This window comes from Lineus longissimus, chromosome 3, assembly GCF_910592395.1.
Source record: "Lineus longissimus chromosome 3, tnLinLong1.2, whole genome shotgun sequence".
Taxonomy (NCBI): Eukaryota; Metazoa; Nemertea; class Pilidiophora; order Heteronemertea; family Lineidae; genus Lineus; species Lineus longissimus.
In genome coordinates, this window is record NC_088310.1 from 5,187,545 (window position 1) to 5,210,985 (window position 23,441).

Genomic DNA, 23,441 nt, shown 5'->3' on the forward strand with positions numbered 1-23,441 from the left:
CATTTCGACAGAGGCATCGTTTTCTTTCAACAAAAATACGAATCTCCCACCATTACTCAGGAGATTAGTAAAAGATAACAGAAATGATCCCTCGGCCAGGAGGGCTAGTAGGCAATCAGGATCCAGAATGATGATGATGATGACAACAATGACCATGATGCTTATGTTGATGATGATGTCAGCGAGACAAAGCGATGTTCAACCAAAGGCAGTTATTTCTTGGAGAATGGGCATGACCACTTTCCTTTGAAGAACGAATGGTCCCTTCTATGCTTGTTTCACTGAGAATACTGGTGGTGAAAATAAAGTATATAGTTCACACAACATCAGAGAAAAAATGTCAAGTTTGGGTTATCTTTGCTCCAAGAGCTCTTTGTCAAAGAGCCACAGCAAATATTACTATCGAAGTGGGACTTAGAATACAGAATTCCAAATTGAATAACAAAGCAAACACTACTCCAAGTGTCTGCTTTGTGATGAAAAATAATTGTATTGTGACATCAGCAGGTACGATATTTCACCGACGAGGCTATTGAAGATTTTAAGAACTTTTTAAACTACGATTTTCTTCCCACAGCGGAATAGTTAAAAGACAGCAAACCAAATATATTAGTAATAATTCATTTTAACTGTCAGAGGAATACAATGTGGCCCCTCCCTGATTCATACCCACACACTTCCACTGTGGAAATGTCACTTTTCTCCACAACATACGTACCATACCACAAAACATAACCTTGATAAGGAAGTATCGCATGGATTCCTAAAAAGTCGCCACATTTGCAAACATTATCACGTTACCATGACGATCCCGGGTGATCAACTAGCCAGAAATGACGTACCTAAATTGTTAGATTTTGTTGCATATCAACTTAAAAGGCCAGAGTAATCTGTAATAAAAGCAAGAGTGCCACGGCAGAATCCTGGACATCACTTGGTCGTCATGGTAACTGGACCTAATCAAGATGGCTACCAGTGAGTGGTACATGACTGGGACACAAGTTTGGAGTCAACTTGAAGACTGGATAGGATAGAGCAAGAGATGAGAGGACAGGATGCAAATCGTATAAACATACAAAGACAGATATTTTCAACATTATTAGTAGAAAGACATACATGTAGACTTCCTAAATATGAGAATGAGATGAAGGTCTTTGTGTTAGGCACCACCAAGGCATAGAAACACATCTTCCTTTCAGATGAATTTTAAAAATAAAGAACCAATGTGGCAGCTGGTCTTATAGAGGTTAACGGGGCCCAAATTAGGGTAGGTAGAATGGCAAGAGAGGCCTTTTTCATCTTCCAGATCATCACAGCAGCAACTTATAGGCAGTATGATGAGAGCTGCATAGCTGTTGCAATGTAATTTTTTTAGCAAAAAGAGTCATCAATCTCCATTTAGAAAAGAGCTCATCACCAAGGAAACGTTGCCATCACATGACGTTACAAATAGCATATGCTGGTACAATTATCATTTCGATGAGGGACCTGTACATACATGACTTGTTTGCACAGTCGGCAGCTGACCCACTTTTTGAGACATGTACAACAATAGTATCAGTGTTTCAACACCCATCATGGAGATAGAGATGAAGTCATGATTTGTGATCTGTCAATGGTTTTTAAAATCACAGGTTTTTCTTGTTTAAACAACACAGAGGGGGCAATTGCAATCTCAATTACTTATGTCCCATTTTACACTTCTCTCTACTATAGCACCATCATATCATCATGGTTGTTACAGAGTTAATTGTTGCACCTGATACTGAACGATGCAGCTTGTGCATCACTGTGTTATTGTAGAAGTTGCCCAAGAAGACCAGTGAGATGATTTATTTGGAATGGTTTGCCCCTTTTATCTGGGAATGACTTTTTTAACCTTCACAACAGTTGTTTCGGCGAACCAAAATGGAGAGATACTAAATGCTTTTCTCCCATTATGACTTGCCTAAGCCAAGCAATCCAACAAATGACAATACTGCCCATGAACACACATGAACCAGGGCTTGAAGTTAAGCAGCTACAGAAGGCAGCCATTTTCCTCAGCATCCAATGCCAACAAAACATCCTTGCAGGAAGCAACAAGTTCTCAAGTAGAAATCAACGGGATCGAACAGCTAAAAAAGTTACCAAAAGTCAACCAATAGAAGCAGAAGTTCTTCCAACATGATTTGGGATATTTGATTGAGATGAAATGTAGATAAAAGAGGAAAATAAATGAAAACTACACCAACTGACCTGTTAGTTCTGTACACCTATGGATACACCATTAGCATAACACTCACATGTGTTACTGCATGGGATGTTATAAAACTAGAATTCACCGATTGCCAGCTGGAACGGCCGAACACACTGTCCGCAATCAAACGAAATCAACATTTCAGTTTGATAGTTCAGAGAATTGGAATACTGATATGCAGTTAACTGATTTTAAAACAAGTAATATTCAAATCTGAATAAACCATCAGAGATTGTCAGAAGCTGAGTAATCTAGCTAACACCTTTACCAGATAAATTTGTTTTCAACTTTTTGCTGGGAAATTATACATGTATGACAGTTATTAGGAACAGAGTTTTATAATTAATAATTTCAACATACATTTCGTCCAGTATTTCTTTTTTCTTGACCCATCAGTATTATAACAAGACATGATTCTCTAATGTGATGTGCCCTTATGGTGTTAAATTGCCCTAAATCTTAATCTAATTCGAGCAAATATTCATAAGGTAATTTTACTCTTTGAAACTCCTGACCAAAACCACACTGCACTGAAGATGGGCCGGTGTGCCAAACCACAATCCTGTTCACATTTTCTCTCCACCCACATCTGCCACATCACCCAAACAACTTAAATTATAGGCCACTTATTCGGTGCACCATATGGCCCATAGCTCATTAACATAAGTCGTAACCATGGTGATATCGGCATCAAGCCATAACCTGGCAACCCTGCCGATTTGGAGGGGCCCACTTGAATGAAGCACAAGGAGATTGGTAAATAGAAAGTTTCTATTAGTTGGGAAACTTTCTTTGGCGATATGAATAGACTGGCCCGTTGCACTGGTTGTAGGAGCGAAATACGTTGTAGGCCGGAATGCAGATCTACCTCTGAGTTATTCTCATGGTTCTTCGATCTGGCTATTCCTATAGTCTTATCGTTTTGAAAAAAGCATCTTAAGACAAATTGTAACCTCAGGGTTTGGGCTTTCAGAACACAGTCTTAAACAAGAAATTCAGGTTGTTCAGTCATTTCTTTCTTGGTTCAAATAGACCCACATCTGTCTCAGGCAAGTTTTAAAAACTGTGCCATCACTTTTAGGGCCATGTGACTTGGACAAAGCATTGACCATACGTTTGCGCAAATAGCTCTTAACTATTTTCTATATTAGAGATGATGACATCATTCTGCTTAACTGTTTGGTGACTACTTTTGAGTTCACTCCAACCACGATTGATCTCTGACCCTTAAACAATATTATGCAACATGTATTGACGTTCCAAGAAGATGGTTCATATCATGTAACAGTATGGATCAGGGACCAAATTGATCTGGAAGTTACAGCTAAACTTCAGGAAAGAATGCCTATACTACGACAACTTTTTCTTAAATGCAGAGAAGACCGAGATGTGTACATGTACTTATGCAGTATCCATGGTGCGGTAGAAGTTCATCTGATTGATAAATTTACCATGTCACAGGGAAACATGAAAGACTTTGTAGTCGAAACAGAAAAAGGAAATCGAACCAGCTCCTTAACCAAAGTGCTTGTAGGACTGCAGTTGTAGCTCCCGCTCACACCCCACCACAATTAACACACAATACATGTAATATGTTTCTGTCTAAGTGTTGGTAACCTTGACAAAATTTAACTGGATAATATTACTGTGTTGACATTGGCAACTGGCAACTAAGTCCCCCCCCTTAACATAAGCATATTCTTGATCACATTTTTAACATACATCATTATCAGTATCACACGTCTCAAGATATCATCACATGTTTTTGACATTCTTACGCCGTGATGAGATTTACGGAGAAGGAAACTGACAGCTAGGTTTTAACCTTAGGGACTTGAACATGACGAAAGCAAAATTAAACCTCGGATTCTGTATTCTAAATGCAACAGTTTTCAAAAGAAATCACAACTGAGCACAACCAATGCATTTTAAGTAAATTTCCAAATACTAAAATGTTAAAACGGAACAATAAAAGGGATCAGAGATGTTATATATTTGGCTATCGACGATCGACAGAAGTGCCATTTTACTCTACTCAATTGAAGATGTCCAAAGAGTGGAGTCAACATTTTCCAGTTACTTTTCATGTCCCACCTCAAAAACATTCAGTTAAGCTTTATTATCCCGACAAGGCTTTTATCGCACATTGTGCGCATTGTGGTCAGCCATTACCGCGATTATGGGTTGTCTGGTTTATTATTCTCAACTGTCAATGATAATGTATATCAATGAGTAATTATGAAAACATCCCATCTGTGACACCAGAAGAGGCAGCTGGATCGAGATGCCCGAGAACAGATCGAGAATGGAAATCTTTTATCATAATACATGAATAGGAATAATGCACTGCCCTGTTGATTGCTGATTGGCTTTGCTCTGCAAGTTTGTGAAATCATTCCCCGTTTTAATATGGTAGCAGTGAGCTAGCCATGAATGAAAACAATACAAAACCAAAGCCAATACATGTGGCAACTTCGCAGTTTCAGTGATGAAACTTATGGCTTCTGAAGTTCTTAGCACTGCTACTTGAAACCAGAATGTGACCATTATAGGCTAGCCAAAACATCTGTAAGTTATTCTATGCTCTAGTATTTATAAAAGGGAAATATCTAAGCTGGACCACTCCATATTACAAGGTATGCAGTGGAAGGCGTTACTTTCAATCTTCACAATTGCAACAATTAGCCAAAAATCAAAAATATAGTCTACATTCAATACCGAAGTATTCAAACCAAGGTGACTGAAATCACGAAGATCACCCATGTCAATAATGGGTTACCGACAACGATATTCAGACACCACCACTCAATTAAAAGACAAATTCTTTAATAGATAAAGACTTATGAGAGTCGCAGTTGGCTTTTGATCTTTCAATCCTACCAATAAAATCCCCAGAAATCAACATAGTCAATAATGGGTTACTCGACAAAGAATCAGACAGCATCGCTCAATCAAAAGATGGATACTTTTGAGAAAATGTGATTTCGGCCCCTGCGGTAACCATGGTGCTCTTAAATTTATGTGTGATGCAAGTTGAGATAGAGACATACAGCAAGCTTCGTCATCCCGGGATACCATCTTCTTGGTATCTGTATCATGGTCTCCATGGTGACGTCCAGTTTGCATCAGTGAACGAGAAGGAACAAAGGCAACATATTCGAGAGAGATACGGAAACCAGACAATGTTTCATGGATCGGGAGACTTGATGGCAATCGTTCGTTCCATCCTGTTCAATTTATACTCATTGCATGGTGTTATTAAATTGTGGAGGTGAAGATGATAGTATGGTCATTTTGAAAAGAAAACTTTCAAGAAGACTGTTTCTGCATAGTATTCACATAGAGGTACCAAGTGTGAACCAAAGACTGACACAAGGTATAATGTTCTAAAGTTTCACCTATCTAAGACCCATTCTTGTGGCAGCTATAGTAACAAGTCTTCAAGTTTTTTAATACACTCAATGTGAAAAACAAGTGGCCCAAAGCAGATTTAGCCGCAAATGACCTGCGGGACAATCTGCTCTTGAGACATTCATCCATGCAAGTTTCCTCAATCAACAACAGCACATCTACGTTATTTCCCAAGCATTTATTTTTATCACTAAGTGTGAGAGAAGCAAGCATCAATAACAAACCAGCAGATCACTGATTTCTCTCTTCCATGGTTCATACATTGAATTTGAAATGCCACAACACCACAGACATTTGGCAGACATCTTGGTAACCATGACAACTGAATACCTTCATAAAGCACAGACTGAGGTCAGAGCAGCAGGAGTCGAGGAAGCTGAGAGCAACCAGAATTCTGATGGGCTACCAATGGGAGGCCCACGTCCAATATAATTTGTTGGAGATGTTTCGGTTGGGCTACTGATGGCTTGGTGTAAATTATTAGTTGACACAAAATATCAAGGGGGTTGACATCAATGGGGCATTCAAAAGGAAGTAATTCAACAATTGAGGGGGAAAAGCAGTACCAGTTCCAATGCCCTTTTCTTTTTTTTGCCCTATTCAAGCATATCTGAATGCAATTTTTGCCCCTCACGCGTCCCATTTAGAAAAATCAAGACATCCTCTTCTTGAAATTGTGTGCCAACAAACCCTAGAAAGGGGTCCCAAACAAATCCTTATCTTGTTATTTTCCATTCATGATACCGGTTCCACGAAACGCAAGGACAAACCTCAAATCTTCTGAAAGTCAACATTATTCAATTCGAAAGTCCCTCTGTCCGAGTTCAGATCAAAAAGACAATCTGGAATTTCAGGGTTCGTGGATAAAATCCACCTTATGAAATGAACAATCTATCAGCTGGCTAAGATTTCAGACTACAAGGCCTGCACTGGAGCTCAACAAACTGAAATATTCAGAAACAACACCAAAAACCAACTCAAGATGAGATATGAGCTTTGAGCCTGGCCGCCCTTTAGGAGCCACCATAGACAGGCCTTGCTGCACTGGAGAGATGCTGGAGGTGTTTTCTTCCAAGTTTTATAGAGCACATGAAAGCAGCACTGTGAGCAAGCAATGGATGGAGGCATTCAACCAACCAACAGACTTCTCCACTTGAGTTGCTAAGTTACTGAGCTGAAGAGAACAGATTCAATGAATCGTTTTCTAACACCACGTGCAGCAAAAGTTTTTTTAAAGATGAGGTTGTTCGGAAATGATCTTTTACAGTTGTTTTTAAAGGGGAATGAAATGAAACTAGAGGGGTAGGATTTTCTATGGCTGTTTGAAAAGTTTTTAAGTGATCAGATACTGCACAAATACATGTATCTATTTTTATTTATTTTCTTACTTTTTCTAGCTCACATGCAAGATGCACCCTCTCAATTTGGGATATACACCCTTGATATACAGTAAAACCTCTCTAATAAGGACACCCTCGGGACTGACAAGTGCTGTCCTTAATAGAGAGGTGTCCTGATTATAGAGGTAAAATTGAATGGAAACGACCAATTTTGGACCAAAACTAGTGTCCTTAATAGAGAGGTGTCCGCTTAGGGAGGTTCTACTGTATGTACCGAGGATGAGCGGTGACTTACACCTTGATTTGGCTCAAACTTCTAATAAAGAATAGGACATCCTCAGGATAGGTACCCCCTTCACCCAACCATCTCTCTTTCATTACATCTGTTTTTGTGACGCCATGCTAAGGTAGTTTCTGCAGGAGGTGAGAAATGACGATGCACCAATCCACAACCAGTATTATACTGTCTGATGATCATGTGATACAAAATTTATGCAACAATCAAAAATCGGCTCTGTGGCAGGTGCAAGGAAATGGTTGTCAGAAAATGCTCTTATCCCTTGGTCTTCTGTCATCTTCTTGATAAGAACTGTCACAATGACACATCTACTGCCAATATGCAGGATCTCGAATAGTTGTTGGATTGTTGACTGGTTGAGACAATGAATTTGTATTAAGGTCCCTAGATTTCTAGATGTAGCCTAAATGTTTCTGTGCACACAAGTTATCTTGTTAGACATTCAAAAGAAATATCCTGAAAAAATCCTTTCAAAACAAATTGTAAATTTGGATTATTGAGTTGGCACCACGAGATTGGTGAAGTGGCACCACGAGATTGGTGAAGTAACAGCAGTCAATGCCTCAACTTTCAACTTGATGAAAAATGCGGCACCACAGAGGAAGAGCATTCAACTTTTGATCAGAATGTTGTAAGGGGGCTTAGCCATTGCCACCGGCTACTGCTTCCAATTGCCCAAGTGTAACATGTGCTCCTTGGTTCCCACTGAAAGGTTTCTGGATTAGGCTTTGGACTGAATGTAAAGCGCTTTAGGCAGTACAGTTGTACAGTTTAAAGCACTATATAAGAACTTACATTCATTTCAACTTTTTTAACTCCAAGACTTAATTACACTTACAAGGACAGAGGTGTTTTTATGGATAGCTATAATCCATAATTAGTTGGGATGGACTTCATGAACAGGGCAGCGAACATGTCTCACTCCCATCGACACTCAGGATTGATATGGCGATAATCATGATAGGGGGATTAGCTTCTTTTAGACAATGCCTTGGACTCAGGAGACTGAAAGCCAGTCTGATCATCAAGGCAAATCAATCAAACTGGTTTATAACCAGCTAAACACCAACATTATGTGTCTAACCGCAGGACCCCACCGAGACACCAAAATACGGATGCAGTCGGAATTATCCGCCTAAAGATGATTGTCCATGTTACTATGGTTACCATTTCCCAAATGACCAATCACATCCCTAAAGTTAAAATATGAATACGGTGAATATTATGGGGTAGTCACATACGCGTCATAGAATGTGACAGGACAGCAATAAAATGGCGTGGTTGAGTGACAACCAGGAACCTGTATGTTTCTATGGTTGACACCAATGAGGATAAGGATGACAACTGATGTTGAAGACGCGTTGCTGGGTGGAAGTGGCTCAGTTTTTAGTTTTACAGTTTTTGCAAAATTTCTTCAATATTAACAATAAAGTGAACAATTTATTGCTGATCACATGTAAGATTTCACTCATTCAGATTTCAAAACCTGTGAAAAATTCCCTAGTTACGGTAAGAACAGAGTATTTGCAACTGCGCAAATGTTTTCTCACACGGGGGGACCTTCCCAATGCGCTGGAGGTCAATTTCAATTGCCACCGAAAATGTCAAGCTATAAAAGTGATCAAATATGGGGTAAAATATGCAATTCAAATTAATAATAGGATGAACAATAGCGAGGTATACCTTACCAAGGTTTGAACCGTTGTTTTCATTTTATCCAAATATCACAACATAATCCAGCTTCGGTTACAACAGAAATGGAAGTCTTTAGGGACGAGAACATTGTTTTTTAGGTGCAAAGTGTTATGTGACCAGCAGCAGGTGAACTAAGCCTATGTTTGACAATAATTGCAAGCTGTCTAATTTACCAAATTATTAATTGCTGATCACACTAATCATACTTAACAATTACAAATGGAAAAGCAGCATGTGCCAAAACAAAAGCTAAGATTAATGTCAACAGAAAAACAATAACTCAACTGGACTTGAGCCTGACTAATTACGCTCTCCACAGTGCCAAATACTCAATTTTGTAGCCTGCTAGACTTAAAAAATGCAGGGTCCTCCGAGGTGTGCCTGTCTATGTGGTATGAGGGTGCTAATTCCATGGTGTTAATTTAATTCTAAAGTAAACATCTCCCTGATGTAAATTACAGCAATATTGGGAACCATGACAATGTGTGAACACAGATTGTAAACGTGGAAGCCACTACAAAGAAAGACAGAATGTTATAAGAAGAAAATTGTGAGAAAAATATGTTTGAAGGCATGTCAAATGATACGCTGCATTGCTTGGTTTCTTGAATTGGGACAGGAATACATCCAACACAAGTAATTACAGCCTTCCCTAATGAAGGATAAGCTCTAGAATCTATTTTGTTTCAAACCCTCAATTTTTAACCCTCCAAGTCTAGGGACGTCAAACAATTCTCCAAGGACATTGCACGACTTGTATTATAGGTCAATTACTGTCATAATTTACAAGGAAAATCACTGACCTCTCTTTCAAACTGTACTTAGTTCTTCAATGAAGTTATAATTTCAACTTGTGAATTCCGCTTCGTTCACTTGTCTTGATCATTTACACCATTTCTGAAAAAAATATTGAAGATAACTTTTTAATAGAGAACATACATGTAACATCACTCTTTTTACATGACAGAACTTAACTTACTTATGGGTAGAATCATTTCACCACATATTTTTCTATATATTATTCATACTTTGTTAACACTGAGCCATGTATATATATATATATATTCTTGTCTTCACCAATTATTTCGTGCTGCTTGTAGTAATTAAGCAACCTTACTTCTTCTTTTAAATAACAACCAAGGTTTAGAGGAATAACCCCCCCCCCCCCACAAGTCGAACGAATTATCAGCATTGATAGTAGAACCATACATCATGTTAGTTTATAGGCCTAGATAGTTCCTGGTAGGTTTGTTTTTTTTCCTGAAAAGAACTATTTTCAACAATTGCCTCAGAATATGACACTTAACAATGATCCTTTCTTATGATTTGACAAAGAGTACAAAACTTTGTGAGTAATTTCTTGGCCGGACTGAGTCAACATAAATCAGTGTGTCACTGTTAAGTCATCACGACACACAAAATCCTGATATAAACATCATCAAGCTTTTTATCACCGTCTTCAATACCAACATCAAAATGATGACATACCCAAAAACCAAGTAATATCGACAAGTTATAAACACAGAAACATACATAACGCATAATGAATTTTGCAATTATCATCAAAATGGGGCAGCTGCTACACATTGGAATAGCTGTATACAATGTATACGTAGGGACGTATGTACACAAGAAGCACGTGCCTGTTAGGCGGAAATATGGCCGACGAAATCAAGGATGCGACGACGCTATCTCATTTCAAACACTGTTACAACACAATTAAAACCTCTACAAACAAACACATCGAATGAAATTCGAAGAATATTATATCATTTACATCTGAGCAAAGTTTTATAAGGAAACATGACCGAATTCTTGGTAAATACCCACCTTTTTCGAAGGGATGTATACCCACATGGGACAGACCAACAATCGATTGTCTGCAATACGTTAGCCACGTGATGAAGCCAAATGGGTCTCCACGCAGGAGGTGCGTCTCCTGGCGGTAATGAGTGGAACTGAACTGAACCTGGTACTCGAACAATTTAGCGAATTATACCAGGTTCAGTTCAGTTCCACTCATTAGAGAGTAGGTAATCAAGTTACCGCTAGATGGCGCAAAATTCAAGTAAGGCAGTGCGGTCCTCCTCCTCTCACGAAAATATCTGAAAAATTTCTTTTCATTTGACATGTTCGAAGCATAAAATGCACTTAAAATGTACCAAACACCGGTTGATCCTTGTCAAAAATATGCGTGTGCAATCCAGAATTGTCTGCAAGGTACTGTACATAGTAATGTAGTTATGTTAGCAAAAGTTCACGACTCCGCTGTTGAATGGGGATTTTACAGACATTTATTTAATTTTGTGTGGTACTGCCACTACTGGTAGGCCTACGCCTACTACAGTAATATTGATAAGTTGAGAAATGTACGTGTTTATCATTGCATACTGATGGTGATACATGAGGGATTTTAAATCTAATTGTCTCCATTTCATTCGAAAATATAGGCATAATTTGAACTCTGTCTGTCATCATCTTCATCTTGTCTTGGCAGCCATTGTTTTCGTAGCCAATATTGCAATAATATATGGCAGCGCATAAACCAGGGAGTCCAATAACATGAATTAATCAAGTTATTGAGATTTAAGGGAAGAGGAGTCACTCCATAGAATATGCCAATAGCTCGGACTCCTTGTATAGAGATGGGCGTTCAGGGACTTATCAATCAGAAAATGAATGAACTGAAATATGTTTATCTTTCAGCTCACAAGTACAATGACAATGCCTGCAAAGACGTGATCAAGGCAATGGAGGCATGCTGTGATAGGAACAGCCATAAGGAGTCCGTCTGCTGTTCAGGTTTTCGGAAGAATAGTGCCAAAAATATACTGAATTCCCCAAAAAGATGACAACAAAGCAGAGTTAGGACTCTCATGGAATTCATGACATGCTAAGGGTTGTTACATCCAAACAGACCCTATGGTCAATGCTACAGCTACACGGCAAATAACTGTGAAATTGTCGATTTGCAGATTGTTCAAACACTTTAATGAAAGACATATTTAATCCTGGTATTCACATTCCTTGATGGCCAATGATGTTGCACTACCTTCTTTCAAGGCAATGAATATAAAAACAAACAACATTTTCCATTGAATAACATAAATATCTTATTTGATGATTATATTTTTCCATACACTGTATATCCCAGCTTAATCTTGCAGCATGAATAAAATGTTATTACTTGACAATTCATCTTTTTCTGCATTCAGCCTGTGTCAACAATGGTCAGGAACTTTTTCATCACAGATAAAATTGGTCAAATTTTGCATCCACTTGTGATGTTGTCTTTCTGCGACCGTCTCAGTCATTGGAAAGTCCTATAATGTGCTACAAAGGATTAATAAAAACTAACCTTTACTAATTCTTGATGCTACCTAGTGTCTGAGTTTCCACAACTCAACAATGACTGAGACCATTGCGAGGGGACATCAACTCTAGTGCAAACTTCATCAATCATTCATCAACATAAACCTTGGCAACAATGACATTATCATTTCTAACATTCTAAACATCATAAATTATCAGCTGTGATAGGCCCTTTTTATATGGATTCTGGAAGATACTTTGGTAACTGTGAAGATGCCATTGCAGGTGATGTAAAACTGTTCTCTGTCTTGTTCACTTCCCGAGGACTTAATCACTCAATCCCGCGCGGGGTCTGGGCTCACGCGGCCCGCCCAACCGTCGGACTTTTAGTAGTTGCCCGGCATGATTTTGGAATGGTTCCCACTCCTTTCTTTCCCGAGCCTATGGCACATTCAGGGTCACTGACCAGCCCCTACTGTCCCCATGACCAAAGAGTTAAAAACGACCCAGACCCTGTCCATTTTGTCAATTTCACTAAAATATTTCAAGTTATTTACCCAGCACCTAATATAAGTGATCCTCAATACTGCTAGTCAGTGACATCTCTTTCAATGTTATTCCCCGACTAAAGAAAAAAACTTCTAAAGGCTTTTGGTCCAGTGTCTTCACTCTGCTTCATATGAAAGATTTGGTCCCAACCATTTCTCCATTTTCTCCACCGACTCTCCTTTCCTTTGTGAATAATCAAGAATCTGAAAAGGAAAGGGGAACCGATATCAGTTTCAGTATAGCTCACACAGAATGTGATAAAATCCTTATTACACCTGTGTCCACTACATCGTTACCCAGATACACAATGATATGGGGCAATCGCCAGTCAAAGCTACTGATGTTTCAGGCCACCTTTGTTCCCCCTAATCAAGTCGACTTGAGCGGATATATCAATGCAGAGAGGGCCTCCTATTGGTAAGCTAATGGACTATAGTCATCAACAGAAGATCTCCCCAATTCCTCGAATTTCGAGCAGGAACTGATGACACCGCATACCTACTTGAGTCGCAGAACCTGCCGATAGAATGGTTAAGAAGACATCCACAGACTTCTGAACTTCTTTTTGTCAATTTACCTGGTCTTTATCAATCTTTCCAACCGCGAAGTAGTTGGACTTTGGATGAGCAAAATAGAGTCCAGAGACTGAAGCGGCCGGGTCCATGGCAAGGGATTCTGTAAGTGTGATGTCAACATCATCTGCTTGCATCAGGCGCCACATGGTTTGTTTCTCCAGGTGGTCTGGTTGACTGGGATAGCCTGGGGCTGGACGTATACCCTGTTGGGGAGAGTGACCAGATTTATTTATCTTGACCTATGAATCAGTCGGAAGGTATCTAAGGTGAATAAGACAAGTAACGCTGCCGATAAATGCTGGTTTTACAATGGCTATCCAGTGTTCCCAATTTCCCTTTATTTTCGTACTCTATACTGTTTGTAATGAAGTCAAAATAGCTATGAAGGTGAACTGAAACTTCCTATTTTAGGACTAAAGTTTGGAATAAGAGCAACAATCAATTATTTAATTGCTACCTTGAGCTGAAAGGAAGTGTGAGGCATGTTCTACTAACCTGGTATTTTATCCGATGAAGATCTTGTGATTCCATCTGTTCATCTGAGCAGTACCCCCAGTAATCTTTTCGGACCCTCTCATGCATTTCCTCAGCAAATGCCTGAAGTGAAGCAATGATATTTGATGCAAACATTCAGAAATGCTCAGGTTGTAGCTCTGACTGAGCAGCTCATCTGAGTTGCAATGAACCGTTTTAGGATTGACTGGGGTTAAATTGTGAAGTCAGATGAGAACCTTTACTGTTGTTGATAGCTGACAATGACCCCAAAACTTTTTCTCTCAAGATCCAGAGTTGCAACAACAGGATTTGTCCTGAGATTGGTTATTATGAACTCAAGTTCTCACAAGTGACCACTCATCTCCCGTCTCCGACATGGGCAATATCTGGAAATGTCCTCACCTCTGCCAGTCTGTCAGCGAGAGCCTTCACCATAATGATACTGTAATCATCAAACTGTTCTTCGTACCTGCGGTGAGAATGATTAAAGAGAATCAATGCTTTAATCTATACTACATGTATTACTCATGAAGCAAAACCACTGGTACATGTACCTCTATGAGATTCACCAAGAGCTTTTAAGCATGATGATGCCAACACAAAAGCGACAGCATCAGTCTTGCTTCAGGATAGCTCTGGCAACCAGCATAGTATTATGATCTATCAAAGGCTATCTGACACCTCTGACCAACTATACACTGAAATGTTTTGCGGCCAAACACCCAAATAGGGCTTAAGTTATGTTGAAGGTAGTTTGATGATAACATTGCTCATTCTCTGATAGGACAAAATCATGCTAAAATTTGTTGCTACTCCGGAAAAATCACGACAAATCAGACAACTCATATGAACTCACTTGCTACATAGTTTAGGAACTCCAAATCCGACACTGACAGCAAACATGCCAACATAGTCCTGTACACCGCTCTCCCTGGGGGCCACAAAGTCTGATATGCATGTGTAAGGATCTTCACAGTGCACATCCTTCTCAGCCTAAGAAAAATAGTTTAATAATATCAACAATATTACGAATGTGACCTTTTTGGCTATTTTGATGAAAGCATTGGTACATGTATCAGTTGAGAAATTTTGTCCAGTGGGCATGATAAAATATATGGAGTCACCAAAAAGATTAGCTGTCCTATTTGTCTGTCATCAGATTGGCCCATCAAAGTGAGGAAATTCTTCAGAGGCTCAACGGCAATTGTGAGTGATTTTACCTGTTGTCGAAGGCCATACAATGTTTCTATATGTGTCTCATTCTCATCATAGACATGAATATCGTCATCGACTGACTGTGCTCTATAGAATCCGATCACACCCTTCGCCTGTAGCAGTTTCTCATTGACGATGGTCTCCAACATCTCCTGGGCTTCGTCAAATAACTTCTTTGCTTCCTCACCTGCAGCAAAACAGAAACGACGACTTGATGGGAATCATTCACTGATGTCACAGAGGCATCTATTTTGGGTGTCAGAGTTATTCAATTACGCTTCCAACACAGAATGTTAGCACTAATAACTGACCTGTGATTAGCACTAATAACTTGTGATAAAATTCACTTCAGCCCATCAAAAGATGGGAGGGGAGGATATTTCATTCAAGTAGAACTTTACTTCACTTACCCACTGATTTGTCATTAAATATTTTAGGATATCCCCTATTTGGGTATTTCCCCCTCAGCTGCCAAACATCAAAGAAAGGTTTCCAATCTATATATGGTATCAGACACTCGATATCGTAGTCATGGAATTGTTTCACCCCAAGGAATGTTGGTACTACAATACTTCTATCGCTTTTCCAGTCGATCCTGAGTTTCCTTTCACGAGCCTTTTGGAGAGGTAGATACTTGTGGTCCTAAAAAAAGAATTATATTCACAAAGGATAAAGGCAAGTCTATTGCTACCAGGACTGGATTCTCCACTCTAGTACAGACTACAGTCAATTGATTGGACACAAGAGACATCCAGTCAGTAAAGTATACAATGCCACACTCCCTTGAATAACCCACCTTGAGTGAATCATAATGATCTGATCTGATGTCTTCATATTCTTCTTTTATCTCCTCCACGTAGTCTTCATTAGCATTCTCATCTAGGAGGGCAGAGCACTGAAAAAAGAATAGGTGGTTGCTTTTGCAATGATAGCATTTAAGCTGGCAGAACAGGCATGTATCACACAGGCCTTTTAAGTGCATGAAGTTCACAGTGTTTAACGCCATAATGAAGTACGTAATGGAGTTGAAAAAACGAATGCACATTTCTCCATAATACCACCATAAACTCCATGGTGGAAATGTTGTTTTGTTTTTGCTCAATGCTGGCCTCAAGCTCCAGCTTTGCAGGTGCCTCCATCAAGTTGTCAGGTAAACAAAAGACCAGTGCTTCTGTACTTGGGTTTCTCAGTATCAGCTGCCATTTTGTAAAACTCAGGTTATCGAGTATAGGCTAGGCCTGACGCCGTTATGAGAAAAGCTAAGTGATACTTACCACCACAACACTCTTTGAAGCATCAAGCACATGGACAGTTGGGGAGGAGTATCGCGGTGAGATCTTAACAGCTGTATGAGTTCTGAAGAAAGTAAATAAGATACAGTACAAACTAGCCCAATTTAATAGCAAACAGAATGAGACCCGATGCTTGGGACGATTAAAGGAAAGAGGATAGAATGAGGAGTCCCTAGAAAAGATGCACCTTTACCAATTGGCTGAATCGTCAACTGAGCATGCAATTCAATCGAACTAGACTCTCTTGAAAGCCAATAGATACTCACTTAGAGGTAGTAGCCCCACCTATGAGTAGGGGCGTCTTCATGCCAATACGTTCCATCTCCTTAGCAACATGGATCATTTCGTCAAGGGACGGCGTAATTAGCCCAGACAGACCGATGAAATCAGCGTTGACGTTTATGGCTGTCTCGAGAATCTTCTCACACGGTGTCATTACGCCCAGGTCAATCACCCTGAAATCGTTTGTTCAATGATGAAATTTACAGTGTTTCATTGATGACGTTTCTCGAGTGGCAATGATTATAATGATGATTGTTTGACTGCTGCGACAACAACGCTTAGCCAAAAATATAACAAATATCTATAAATTCAACTTCATTTGAAAACGGCTCACCTGTAGTTATTACATCCCAAAACAACCCCGACAATATTCTTCCCGATATCATGGACATCCCCTTTGACAGTCGCGATCACGAGTGTTCCAACATACGATGGTTCACTCGACGTTAATCCTTGGGCCAGCATCGACTCTTCCTTCTCTTTTTCCATAAACGGAACAAGATGGCCGACTGCCTTTTTCATGACTCTTGCAGACTTGATGACCTGGGGAAGGAACATTTTACCGGCACCAAACAGGTCTCCTACGATACTCATGCCCTAAAATAGAGAAATAAACGTATAGCAAAATCCATTGTTGACTTTACCAATCATAATTTGTGCGATACCCTTCAGACTGACTGATGATGCTATCTGTAATCTAGTGCATAGTGAAGAACACAGTGGAGATCATTTCTCCCATCAAAAATTACTTAAACACCTTCTCAATTTGGCAGTTTAAAGTACAGGTAACCTACAGCAACCCACCTTCATAAGAGGACCTTCTATCACATTGAGAGGTCTTGGATATAACACATTATTTTGCCTCGCTTCTTCTGTATCTTCAACCACAAACTTATCAATACCCTGAAAAACACAAAGTTCAATTATTTCACTGCAGACTGAATAATCCATTTACAGTATGGTCTGCCACTGAAACTCATATGGAATTTTCATGGTATACATTAAGCTTAAGTCACTCTTTCTCTTCATATTTGGGTCTCCAACTAAACAAAGTTCACAAAATATAATTGGAAGCAAAAGGAAAACTGCCCATACCTTGACAAGTGAATACTCCAGCCTCTCCTCAACGGGAGAAGACCTCCACAAATCAGCTTTTTCATCCTTCTTGGCAGTTTTCCCAAAACTCTGAGCGTACAAGAGCAATTTTTCAGTCCCCTCCGGGTCAGTGTTCCACAATAAGCTCTCCGAAAGTTCTAGCAGTTTAGGTTCGATATCATCGTAGAGGGGCAGACTTCCAGCATTCACTATACCCATGTCCATACCAGCCTGAAATACAGAATTAGCACCTTCACAACCAGCTGCCTCTAATTTTAAGCTTTGTTCAAATGAGATGTTTTTATCAACAAACAAATTTGTACTCCTCACGTCTTATGGTTTTATACCCTTTTTTGTGTCAAAGCAAGGTTACACAGAATCGATAAACGCTTTCAATGAGTCAATGTTTCCCCAACAATTCTTCACTAAACAAAACTGGTGTACATTGAAACCATACCTCTCACATGCTATTGCTTTTTCTTACTTCATCACATACCCACTGGTATTCTGCTTAAAACAAAACTCGTACAGTGTGACACACAGACCCTCACCTTTATAGCATGGTACAAGAATACACTGTGCATGGCTTCTCTGATCTTCTCCTTCCCTCGGAATGAAAATGAAAAGTTTGACACTCCCCCACTAATACGACATCCTGGTAGTGTTTTCTGAAATAAATAAATATTCATAAGTCCAACGATGGATGGTGTACCCAAAACAGGTCTTAGAAAAGTTACTGATAATTTGTTTTTCATTCGAAGGCCAAAGGCACTAACACGAAGACCGGGTATCTCTATACTTTCTTTTAGGTGTTATAATATTTAAAATAAGACATTAACCTTGATAATTTTTGTAGCTTCTATAAACTCAGCCCCGTAGTTGTTATGTTCTTCCATTCCCGTTGCGATGGTCAGAATGTTTGGGTCAAAGATGATATCATTGCGATTGAATCCAACCTGCTCGACAAGGATATTGTATGATCGTGTACATATTTCTACCTTCCGCTTACAATCAGCTGCCTGAAAAAAATCAAATCATTATTTATCACGTTGTTAAAATTTGTATATTACAGGGATTGTGGTAAAGGCCATGGATGTTCAATATAAAGTTCCTTTCTCTCAATAACTTTTTATACACCATTTCCTCAATAAAAACTGATTTATGCGGTTGCCTGACCTCAGCCTCCAATCCAATCTAAAGACTGCCTACCTGGCCTTCCTCATCAAAAGCCATGACGACCACAGCTGCTCCATAACGCTTGATCGTACGAGCCTTCGCAATGAAGTCCTCTTCGCCCTCCTTCAAGCTAATACTGTTTACGATACACTTTCCTTGAGCACACTTCAACCCTGCTTCTATCACGGCAAAATTGGAAGAGTCGATGCATAGTGGAACACGCGATATGTCCGGTTCCGAGGCTATCAAGTTTACAAATTTGGTCATGGCAGCTTTTCCGTCTAACATGCCTTCGTCCATATTTATATCGAGGACCTGTGCTCCACTGTCGACCTGATTTTTAGCTATCTGAAGAGCTTCCTGAAATAGAATGAGATGAAGAGTGTGAAAAGTTTCAAAGAACAGTCCAGTAAGATACACAATGTGACATGGTTACAAGAGCTGAATACTTTCTCACCTCATAGTTTCCCGTTGTGATCAACTTGCAGAACTTCCTAGACCCAGCAACATTGCAGCGCTCTCCTATATTCACAAATAACGTGTATGGACTGATATACATGGGTTCCAAGCCGGAAAGAGTCATACTTTCTTCATGTAGTGAGGCTGGAAGTTCTCTTGGCTTGAATGGTCGCACGGCGTCAGCAATAGCTCTGGAAATGATAAGGAACAAAGTGAAATCCATTTCTTTCAGGTGAAACTGATCATACAGATTTTGGCTCATTTAAAGTGATGAAATGTTCCAAGCAAATGGATGACTAAGCTCTAACCAATATAAGACTCACTTGATGTGTTCTGGTGTTGTCCCACAGCATCCACCAACGATGTTAACAAGACCTCCCTCCGCAAAATCCTGAAATTTGAAAATAATATTGTTGTTTCTTGATCTGTGGTCTGCAGTATACACAGTAACTCTTGCCTCCACGAGACCCAATAAATGCAAGATGGATGCTGAATATTTACTTCACTCTCAAATCAAATATAAGAACTCCTCATCTGCATTTGCTCCAGTGAGAATCTGTTGCATGCCGCTACAGCTAGGCATCAATAGCAGTTATAAGCGACATATCATAGACTGTCTTTGGTGAGTTGCTTCTCATTATGAGGAAATGCGACAACGGACTTGATTAACAAACCTTTAGCTGCATGGCCGTGATTTCTGGAGTTTCATCATAATCACCAAAGGTATTCGGCAGACCGGCATTTGGATAACATATCACATAACATTTTGTGTTGAGGCCTATGGTCTCTATGAATGGCCGCATTTCTGTCGCTCCTAACGCACAGTTGAGACCAACACTGAAAACGATGGGAAAATTTCACTTAAAATCACAAGAATCTTGAAACTGAAACCACAAGAATCTTGTGGGAAACTGAAATCTGTATTATGAAACTCTTGATTCATGCTTTAGGATAATGAATACATCATAGCAGTACCATAGCCTATCAGTGAGGTCACCCGATTTCAGCTCACAAAACCAGTTATTTGGCCAGAAATCATATATATTCAGAAGTAATTGAAAACTAATCAGCAGCACACGACATAGTCTGAACCTACCACATAGGATTGCAATGCGAGATACTGGCAACGAAGGCTTCCCCAGTCTGCCCAGAGAGAGTACGTCCACTTTTATCAACAATCGTACCAGATACCTGAAAATGAAACAACATCAATTTAACAGCTTTCTTGCGATAAACAAATGTATATTTTACAATGGCAAAATTGCCATGCTCATCTTCTTGTAATCAACAAGCCAATAAGCTTTTATTTAACATAGCTTAGAAAATAGGCATGAAGAGGAGACAAGGATGTCTTGAAATCTGCTCTGTCATGAACTATGAAGAGAATGAAATATCCTTACGAATATTGGAACAGCCTTGTACGCTGTTTCGAATAGGAGCTGTATGGCATAAAGTGCCGCCTTGGCATTAGCTGTGTCAAAGATTGTCTCCACCAAGAGGACGTCAGCACCTCCGTCAAGGAGGCCTCTAGCTTGTTCAGTGTATGCCTCAACCAACTGGTCAAAAGCTGAGAAAAACAACGATAAGAGATTAGATACCAACAGGGATGATGGCTATGACACAGAATTGTTTACATGTAACACTGTTGAAGCTGATGTGGACATACTTTCTCAGACATTTCTTCTTGACAATTGCTTCATGACTCCTTTTTCAGCAAATACAGATTCTTGTGGAGATGGCACCCATGTTACATTCCTAAACACAGAAATTTTGCACCAGACTCTCTAAAACCATTACTTACAGACATTCCTGAATTCTGGATTCTCTACTGAGGGTGATATAGAAAGAGTTCTGTTTGTCGGACCAAGGGCACCGGCCACATATCTCGGGATTCCTGCAGAGGAAAAAGCATCGTAAGGGGAAGCTTTTCTTTATAACGTCTAAGTTAGAACTGAAGATGTCACCAAACACCGTAGTGAATCATTTAGAAAAATTGAGAGGTTATGGAATCGGAGTATGAATCAATGTCATAACTGACAATTCAATTCATGTAGTCTGAATGTGATTCTGACATGATCCATCAGTTAGAACTTAGGATACCATTAGTACCAGCCACAGATTAACAAGGTATACTATTACTATTTGTATTTACCTGTGTCCTGTGCTACATCATCAGCTGCCCTTCTTGCAATTTTCGCAGACTCAAAATTTAATCGGTAGACCTTGAAAGAAAAGAACAATTTTTCAAATGTTTAATGACGCACTTGAATAGATTTTGTCCCTTCTTCTACAGAAATTGACCGTAATCATTTTGCTAACATAGGATGTACCAGTATCCCTCTCAGCCCCCAATATTTAAAGTAAGTTTAACATGTGAAACAGAAGCGTCACAACCGGATAAATAGCGTCGACACTGACTGTGTGTGTATTTTGTCACAATGATGTCTCTGTACAATTGGTAATGGGGGTCTCTGCCATTAAAACTGCCTGATTAGTTTTTTAAAGACCAAACCTTACTATGTGTTCAAGTCCGTAGTCTGCTTGAGCAATAGTTGTCCCACTGAAAGTATTGGTTTCAATAAAGTCTGCTCCAGCCTCTAGATAATCCTGAAAAAGAAGTTAAAAGTTTCATTTTTTCCCGCACAGTCATTGGTCGCCTTAGAAACAAGACTTTTAAAAATAACTTCATCAGGAACGTTCCCTTTGGTTTGTCCTCTGTGATCAAAAAAATCATTCACGCGTAAATTTGTGTGAACTTACTTTTTGGTTGTGTTAATGGGGCAACTGATAGTGGTAAGCAAAATTTAGACAGTTACACACTTCTTGACCGTCGGTGGCCTAGACTACCTTATGAATTTTGTAGATCACTTCTGGCTGAGTAAGTGACAACAGATCATTATTTCCTCTGAGTGACTTGGGATGCTCCGTGAATTCCGTCCCTCGAAAATCTTCCTCGTCGAACCGATGATTTTGAATCATGGTTCCCATTCCGCCATCAAATATCATGATGCGCTGCTTCAAGGCGGTCTCAATCTCAGTGTGAATATCTGAAAGAAGAAACATGTTATGATCGATCTGCAGGACAAGAGCAATGAAATATACAAAACCATTGGCCTTGCATCTTGACCCCATCAGGCCTAGGCCCAGTCCTCTGTCGATCATGTCTCCAACTCCAGGCTCTGCCAATATCTGGACTCAAAATTTGTTCTAGTTATATCATATCATATCATATCTTACTGAATGTTCATTGTCCCATAAATCAAGAGGGTCATACCAGTAATAGCTTGGTGAATTACGCTGACATAGTACACACACAGTCACAGTCATGACAGGGCTAGAATTCAACTAACTGTACTGCTGTAGGCGCCATCATCACCGCTAGCCTGCCATCCCATGATCATCATGATCGGCCTGGCAGCAGTCGCATAGCCAGTCGGTGTCCTACAAATTGTCATTGATTGCGGCCATCGGCATCGATTTCATCACTCGTGCTCTCTCAGTCTCAATCAATCGCCTCACTCTCACTCTAAGACTCAGTCAGCCAGCCAGTCTTTTTACATTTTCCAGTACCTGGCCAAGGTCAAGATGGCTCTAAAATGGGAGCCCCAATATTTCTTTTCTTCGAGGCTTATATTAATAACCATCTAATTGTAGTATGTGGATTGCATAGGCCTACAATAAACATGCACATGGCTTAGGCATGTTATGTATCAACAATCGTATACGGTGGCGACACCTTTACTAAAATCATAAAACGACATTTTGCATTTTGACACTTCAAATGTTTCTTTGCTCTCATTGCCAATTACCTCTTCTTTGTTCATCACAGGACATATCTGACCCGGTAGGAGTCATGATTTATGTTGACACTTTGCTTCCAAATCAATAGTTTTAGTTATAAAGAGACAAATTCGGAGAAAGGGATGACTTTGTAAGAGCATCCACAGAAACCGTCTGCTTCGGAGCGGAGTTGGAGACAAAGTGTTCCCAGCGCACTTTCCCAAAGGA

General features: G+C 39.7%; 2 protein-coding genes across 2 annotated transcripts in view; both read right to left on the reverse strand.

The window, feature by feature from the left end:
- The window catches only part of LOC135485490 (forkhead box protein N3-like), a 45,257-nt gene extending 34,392 nt beyond the window's left edge, over positions 1–10,865 (reverse strand). Inside the window, exons 1-2 of the mRNA XM_064767577.1 lie at positions 10,814–10,865; positions 9,787–9,880 (exon numbers count right to left, since the gene is read on the reverse strand). The gene's annotated coding sequence lies outside the window, so the exon portion shown is untranslated. The remainder of the gene's footprint in view (positions 1–9,786; positions 9,881–10,813) is intronic.
- Positions 10,866–12,073: 1,208 nt separating this feature from the next.
- On the reverse strand, positions 12,074–23,390 carry LOC135485493 (methionine synthase-like). The gene is made up of 26 exons (XM_064767582.1): positions 23,243–23,390; positions 22,281–22,480; positions 21,951–22,040; positions 21,586–21,655; positions 21,235–21,327; positions 20,834–21,000; positions 20,530–20,624; positions 20,108–20,270; positions 19,757–19,824; positions 19,432–19,624; positions 19,008–19,334; positions 18,638–18,817; positions 18,350–18,466; positions 17,799–18,029; positions 17,508–17,606; positions 17,038–17,300; positions 16,688–16,876; positions 16,404–16,485; positions 15,926–16,024; positions 15,540–15,771; positions 15,135–15,316; positions 14,771–14,907; positions 14,317–14,383; positions 13,915–14,016; positions 13,422–13,622; positions 12,074–13,047 (listed from the first exon to the last, which is right to left on the reverse strand). Exons 1-26 carry the CDS (start codon positions 23,286–23,288, stop codon positions 12,961–12,963), a joined length of 3,780 nt encoding a protein of 1,259 aa, XP_064623652.1. The 5' UTR covers positions 23,289–23,390; the 3' UTR covers positions 12,074–12,960.
- Between the last annotated feature and the right edge of the window lie 51 nt (positions 23,391–23,441).

What these genes read in the sequence shown, in the direction of transcription:
- LOC135485493 (XM_064767582.1), bottom strand. Translation starts at nt 23,288, where the DNA reads ATGACTCCTACCGGGTCAGATATGTCCTGTGATGAACAAAGAAGAG. An exon ending in CTGTGATGAACAAAGAAGAG is followed by an intron (nt 22,481 to 23,242) that starts GTAATTGGCAAT and finishes TTCTTCTTTCAG; the next exon opens with ATATTCACACTGAGATTGAG. An exon ending in ACTACGGACTTGAACACATA is followed by an intron (nt 21,656 to 21,950) that starts GTAAGGTTTGGT and finishes TTTTCTTTCAAG; the next exon opens with GTCTACCGATTAAATTTTGA.